Source organism: Eretmochelys imbricata, chromosome 11 (assembly GCF_965152235.1).
Source record: "Eretmochelys imbricata isolate rEreImb1 chromosome 11, rEreImb1.hap1, whole genome shotgun sequence".
In the NCBI taxonomy this organism is placed as follows: Eukaryota; Metazoa; Chordata; order Testudines; family Cheloniidae; genus Eretmochelys; species Eretmochelys imbricata.
The window spans coordinates 48,891,917-48,899,011 of record NC_135582.1 but is presented as its reverse complement, the minus strand read 5'-3'; the positions used below and the strand labels follow the sequence as shown (position 1 = coordinate 48,899,011).

Below are 7,095 nucleotides of genomic sequence, written 5' to 3'. Positions count from 1 at the left end.
GATCAGACTATTCAGTGCTTTAGTTATATTATGGAGCTGAACTTTACATACATATTTGCATTGTTACACTTATAGTAAATGATTCCAAATTAATGAGGCATTTTAACCAGTTTATTCCAGTCACTTAAAGAACCATTTGTCAAAACTGACGAGTGCTTACATATAGCAGTATGTTAATTTAGAGACAGCTCTTTCCATTTTGATTGTTGAAAACTTGACCTAGAAGAGGGGCTGCAATGGAATGACAGCTGGGTGTGGTGAAAGCAGCGAAGGAAACAATGCATGAGGTAATGGGGGGAAAGCCAGGTGACTCGGATGAAGGACGGAAGTTGGAATTAGTGGCAGTTGTGGCGGAGCAACAAAAGTTGTGTGGGTTCCTGGGCAAAGTCTAGGTCCTACTGCGAGATGAGGTAAAGGTGTTCTTGAAAGGGTTGGGACCTGTGAAAGAAACGGTTGGTGAGGCTGGAGAACCTTAAATGTACTTGCTGCAGCAGCAGCGGCAGCATGCTGCTGTAAAACCGTGTGATGGATTGTGGTTACAGAGGTAGAACATAAGGGCTGCTGCAAGGGCAAAGGCTGCAGAGGAGGATTAGGTTGGATTGCAGTGGGTGGAAAGGCAAACTTCACCTTGTTAGCCAGCACATTTTGCTGCATGAGCTGCTGATAGGCCTCACATTGCAAGTCTTTGAATTTTCCATGGTTTTCTGGGGGAAATATCAATGTCTGATCAGGCAACGTAAATGGGGCAAGTATCTGTTCAGTGGTTAAAAAGGCATGACTATTTATATGTGCTTCTTTGAATGACAAAGGTGGAGGGCTGTTAATTATGCCCGAATTATACCGCAGCCATTCACTGGTTGCCTCATTTATTTTTTCTTGTGGTATGGTCTCTGCTACTTCATGTTGGCATAGATATGGTTTGCGAGTAGTTTGTTCCACATTTCTATCAATACTGGGCACTTTATAAGGAGCTTGACTTTCACGAGCCCTTACATTTTCATGTTTCTTTTCTTCTTCTAGCTTGTTCTCTGGTGTTGCAGTTGTCAGAACACTATGTTCAATAACAGAAGCAGAGGAATGCGTGAAGTGCTCCAAAAATATACTTGGAGAGCTCTGCATTGTTGAACACTCTGTTGACTTGTTATTTTCTGATAAAAGTAAACCATCAGATTGTAGAGTCAACTTGTTTTCTACCAGCTGTGTTGTTTCCGCCATATTTTTTGTATAATCTTTTATGGGTTGAGTTTTTGTTTGTTGTATATTTTCTTGTGTTAACAATTCCCCCAAAATATTTAATGTAGAATTTCCTCTGGAAGGTCTATGATTTTCATTTCTTCTTAGTTCTTTGTTGACAAATATGTGATGGGTTCTAGATCTTTTTCTCCTCCTTTTCCTTTTAGGCTTACAATGTGCAGCTAAATTACTTGTTTGCCTGAGATACGCTTCTGATAAAAATGCCTGTCTACATGAACTTTCATCCGATGAACAAGAATATGTATGTTGTCTTCGCTTTCGATGGGATCTTTCAGGTTCATCAGTCAGAAAGTTGTAAGCTCTCTTGATGGACTGGCTTTGACTTGTACATTTTTCCAAACATTTATGATCTGGGCTACAGCTAGATCTTCTGACCTTACAGCTACATAATGTTCTAGAATACATTAAGTTATGTCTTCCAGAATTCAAAGTCAGTTGTTTTGACTGCCTATGAGAGCTTGCTTTGTACTTTCTGTGCAGAGGTTCAGAGTCAGTGCAGTGGTCATAGCTATTTTTTGTGTTCCAGGTCCCACATTGGCCTTTGTCACCATGTATGTTTGTTGATGTGGACATGGTTCTTTTGTGATCACTGTTTCCAATGCCAAGTTTTTGACATGACTGTTGTAACTGCTCTGTAGCTAACCATATGCTTCCTATTTCATCTCTGCACTTCCCTGAAGTATTTTGAAGGTGCTGATGTTTATCTTCATTGACATAATTAATTTTCTGTTCAGCTGTTGAAGAAATTTCAGTGTCTGCTTTTGCTATTTCCTCATGATGGTGATGACATAATTTTCTCCTTTTCCTTTTCCTATTTTTGTGAAACCATCTTTTGTGAGTTTCTTTGTTCCAGACTTTGCTGTGTTTATCATCTATCCTGGTGTCCTGTCGTAAATGGCTTTTGGAAATGTGGTATTTTTCTGTTTTTCCAGTCCTGAAAGAGGCATCCAAGCACATTTTATCTTGATTTGTTGCAGGTTCACAGCTTTTAGCTAACAAAACATCTGTTATAAGTGATGTTGCTTGGTCGCACACATTTTTATTAATTTCTGTTTTGTAATCAGCACATTCTGAAATAGATTTATCTGTGTCATCTAAAACAAGACTCTGGTTGGACTCAGTTTTGTCATGAGAATGATGTACATTTGACTGATGTTTAGTTTTCTCCATGCAGTCACTTGCTCGTGATGACCTGAAGTCAAAACATAAAGGATTACAGCTATATGAAATGGATGGTTCTGTATTTGTGTAAATTAACATTTCGGATGGCCACTGAAGAACAGACAATCCATGCTTGCTCAGAACAGGAACAAATGGTTCACAAGGTCTTTTATGTGTCTCTTGTTTGTTTTGTAAGGCTGTACTCTCCCCTTCAGAATTTGATGACATATGTAGGTCAGAGCCAAGTTTTTTAATTTCTGCTTCAGTTGTGGATGAATCACTATTAATGTATTTATTGTTTTCCTCTGTGATGTCTTGCAAAGGTAAGCAATCATCAGTGATATCACGAGCTGGGGATTTTTTCCCCAACCTCTCAGAACTATGACTTTCTACAGGTAGTGCCTGATTACTAATGGCAACTGTGGACAGTGATTGATCTCGTAATGCTGGTGAATTGACATCCACACAATAGTCATCCAAATCGCAAGACACAGGTTGTTTCAAATGAGAATCGGCTGGAACTAATACTGTATTCTCTAGTATTATATTTTTCTCCTTACTGGATAGTTGTTTTGACTCCTGAACTTCAGAAGCTTCTGCTGTGTCAGTACATTTTTCCATCAGTGGGTGACTGTAGTTTTGTTTCTCCTCAGAGCACAAAACTATTTCTGTTGCTGATGGAAACTGAAGATTACAAGCTCCTGGAACAAATCTACTTCTTCTGCTAATTCCATGTTCACTGGATGTTTCATCATTATATTCATAGAATACAGCAGCTGAGGACTCCAACTTCACTGATGCTTTCTTAGGAAAAGCAAAAGAGAATCCTATTTTATGTCCATGGACTCCTTGTACTTGATCCCCAAGTTTGAGAGTGTCAGATTTGTTATTAATTGCGCTTTCCGAAGCAGAAAAAGCACTAGAAGTAACATCTTTCGCAGTCTGTGCATTGTGCATTAATGTACAATTGACATTTTGTTGTTTGTTAGAAGCATCTATGATAGTACTTTGTGGGATTTCATGGAAATTATCTCTCACAGTAACTGTAGTGGACTTGAACATGGGACCACTCCCAGGAGCACTAAAAAACAAAACAAAACCTTCCATGAGTACACTTCAAAGAAATCAGATGTTCAGAGTTACTGCCTTCCCCCTGTACTATTATTTCCATAACATTGTGTTACATTTGTTTCCCCAAAGATTTCTAGGGGGACAGGTTAACTATTCTAAATCAATAGCTCCAAAACAAGACTACATTCCAGCAGGGGCTTTCAAACTTCTTCCTACTGCAAAATATAGTAGGACAGAGGATGTCTCATAAATCGCCTCCCTCTCAGAGAGACTGCCTCCCCGTCCATATGTGACCACGTAGTCAACCTCTCCTCCTATTTGCGATCACAAACATAATTGTGAAAACCTTATCAGATTCTTACATGCAAAAAAATAAGATTAGGTAAGTATTTATGTACTTTCAGCTGACCTAGTACAATAAGTGATTTATCCTTCATGAACAATAATTAATCACACTCTCTACTATTGTTCTTGATTTCGTCTCCTCATCCCAGCTGTTCTGTATGACTCAACAAGAAGCAAGGAGAAGAGCCAACAGAGCACCAGTAGTCTACAGACCACAATTTGGGAATTTCTGCATTACCATAAGTCATGCTACTTTTGAAACTCAGCCAGCAAACGTCTATCTTTCACAATGCAGTACAACACTTGTTTTTTTTTTAACTGAAAAATCAAACTGACATATTTGAAGTAATGATGGAAAAACCTGAAAACCTCCATAGATTCAGTACAGGTAATCATCCAGAAGCATGTATGCCTATCTGTGTTTAATCTATTTTGGCTGGAAATTGGGGTGGGTATCTCACAAAAAAAAAGGGTTTCACCTGAGAGAGTTCCTGTGTTAACTAACTCCAGATAGGTTGAAAATACCTTTAGACTAGCTCTTTCAGAGAACTAAGTTTTGACTTCTTTTACCAGCCTAATCTAGCTAATATTATCAAAAATGTTTTTGTCTCTGTTTATTTACTGCCTTGCATAGCTCCTATAAGAACAATAATACAATAATTATTAAATACAGCCAGAACACAACATTCAGATGCAGTCTTACCCTTCATATAAACATCATCCCCTCAAAACCAAAAAAGCATTTGACAAAAAATAGAATGGAAAGAAAGCCAAAAATACGTTTGTTACCAACCTAACTGAAAAAAGTGGCTTTACAATATGATCTAACTTCAGTGGCAACAGTTAGGGAGGTAAGGGAAAGAGGCAAACACACTTGCTCAAAGGTCCATAGGCTGCAAAGCCCAGGGGTAGAGCGGCCATGAGTCAACCACTTTTAAGCTGCGGTTCTGCGCTAAATCAGACAGAAAAGCAACTTGACCACCTTTCAGTGAGTGGTGTTTGCAACCTGGTGCATGGGATTGGACAACTCAGATTTGGCCTGGCCACTCCTCTGCCTACATGGAGGGGCAAGCAGGCCAAATTATGTTGTGATGTGGAGCGTGGAGAGTCTGTTCTTCTACAGTGGAGCACAGGGGAGTCAGCCAAGAACTTGACTCCTGGCGGCAACTGGCTGAGGGAGACCTGGGTCCCTGTGGGAGAGCCGGCAATAAGCAGGGGCCTTGCAGGGGGAGGGATGGCAGGGACCAGAATTTCTCCTCCCTCCAAAAAAATCTGAATTGGTGCCACTGCCTGAAGTTTGCCAAATTCAGCATTTGATGGACATTTCAGGGGAACAGTTTCAAGAGATGGGAGCATTCATCTGAGAATGGCTGGCTAGCTGCCAAATTAAGACTAACAACTAAGACATCACAGCAGTCTAACTGTATCCCAAACCATATATGGCTTTACAGATTGTCACTAATATCTGAACTACAAGCAGAAATCAATAGGGTGTGCCATTGCAGAACACGGAACACAGGGATTACATGTTCATGTCAATCTACCCTCCTGGGAAGGATTGACCTGGCTTCTGCACTAGCTGAATATTTTGAAAATTCCTCAAAGCCCACCTGAAGTAGAACACATTAGAGCAGTTAGGGCTGTTTGAAAGTGTTCTGTTTTAGACAGAAAATTGGGTTTTCCACATTTTTTTTAAATGAAATGTGTTTGCTATAGTTTTGAATACTAATTTAAAAACACGCTAATTGGCAGCTCACTGCTCTATTCCTGACACACAGGATCACCCCCTTCATGATCCAGTTGTATTAGTCCATAAGGCTAGATCAGATTCTTGACTCTCCTAGTCCTAAAATGTACACTGCATTCTATTTTGTCAATTAAATATTTTAATAAGGTTTTTATTTAGTTGAAATTATACTATTGTTAATGCTGCTTTTGAACCTACTGTCAGTTATTTAGAACAATATATGGGAATCAACAGATCTATCTATCTATCTATCTATCTATCTATCTATCTATCTATCTATCTATCTATCTATCTATCAGAAAAGTAACTGCAAAAATGACATTAACCTCTTCACTGTATCTTTTTCTTTTCATCTACATTTTCAATGAGTTTCTTTAATTCTGTCAGTAAAGTTTGTACTTACATACACTTTACACACTTGCCAGTTTTCCTAGCAAACATGTTTTTTGTGCTCACAACATGTATACACTTTCAAATATTTTAGGCACTATTAAGGAGTTTGGACCTACATATCTTTATTCCAACACACGTATATTAGCTTACTGACAAAATGAGGTACTTACTATGTTAGCATTGAAGAGTCAATACAGTATGGGAGTGCAAACTGGACTTATGTACCATAAATAGAAACATAAAAAGCTAATTTCTGATTGCAAAATTCATATTACTGGACATGAATTGTAGAGGATTTTCAGATCACACGAATTTATAAAGCTACTAGTTAGATTTTTTGCTTGTAAACAAATCAAGTTCAATATGCAAGTCATTGAGATAGAATAAATATGGAATCTCAGTGTCATTTTAAACAGTCACTTTTCACAGTATAGTTAGACTTTAACAGATACGTTTGCCTTTTTTCTGAAGTAGCAAGTAATGCTCCTGAATTGTGCTTCTTAAGCACTTATAGCCATATCTAGATGCATGCACTATCCCAGGAGTCCAGCTAGCAATTTCAACTCAGTATATAAATCACTAGATGTTCCATTGTCTTTCATCCTATCTGCTGCATACCATTAACAGCTATGTCATTCTGTATTATCACTAACACAGCATGGGGAGTTAGAGAGAAGGATTTAGCTGTGTGTTGTTTGACGGTTGCAAAGCCTTGATACAGTACAGTAGTGAAAAACCTGCCACTTCTCGTTAATATATATATGTTGCCCCAAAGAAATTACAAAGTGTGTGACTGTACTGTTCATTCCATACACACCTACCTGCATCCAGGACATGCCCACTTGTTTAGATGGACTTTGTCATACAACACACAGATGTTACCAATTTTCAGCAGAAAACTATAGACCTCATGTTCAACTGAACAATGTGGCAGTTCACCGCGTGAGATGCAGGTCCCATCATAGACAACATCTGAATAAGCATTCCGTTTACACAGTAATCACTGCCAATTTTTTCCTGTGATTGTTAGATCTATGTTGGGGCAAACTGAAAGTGGTTCAAATTCTTTTACACTGAGTTGTCTGTTTCGTTAAGTATGTACTTTTTTGGTAAAAAGGCCATCA

General features: G+C 38.6%; 1 protein-coding gene across 1 annotated transcript in view; it reads right to left on the bottom strand.

The window, feature by feature from the left end:
* Window positions 1–219: 219 nt before the first annotated feature.
* ZNF804A (zinc finger protein 804A) overlaps window positions 220–7,095 on the bottom strand; it is a 226,267-nt gene continuing 219,391 nt past the window's right edge. The window contains exon 4 of the mRNA XM_077830576.1: window positions 220–3,496. Coding sequence (XP_077686702.1) covers window positions 220–3,496 — 3,277 coding nt within the window. The remainder of the gene's footprint in view (window positions 3,497–7,095) is intronic.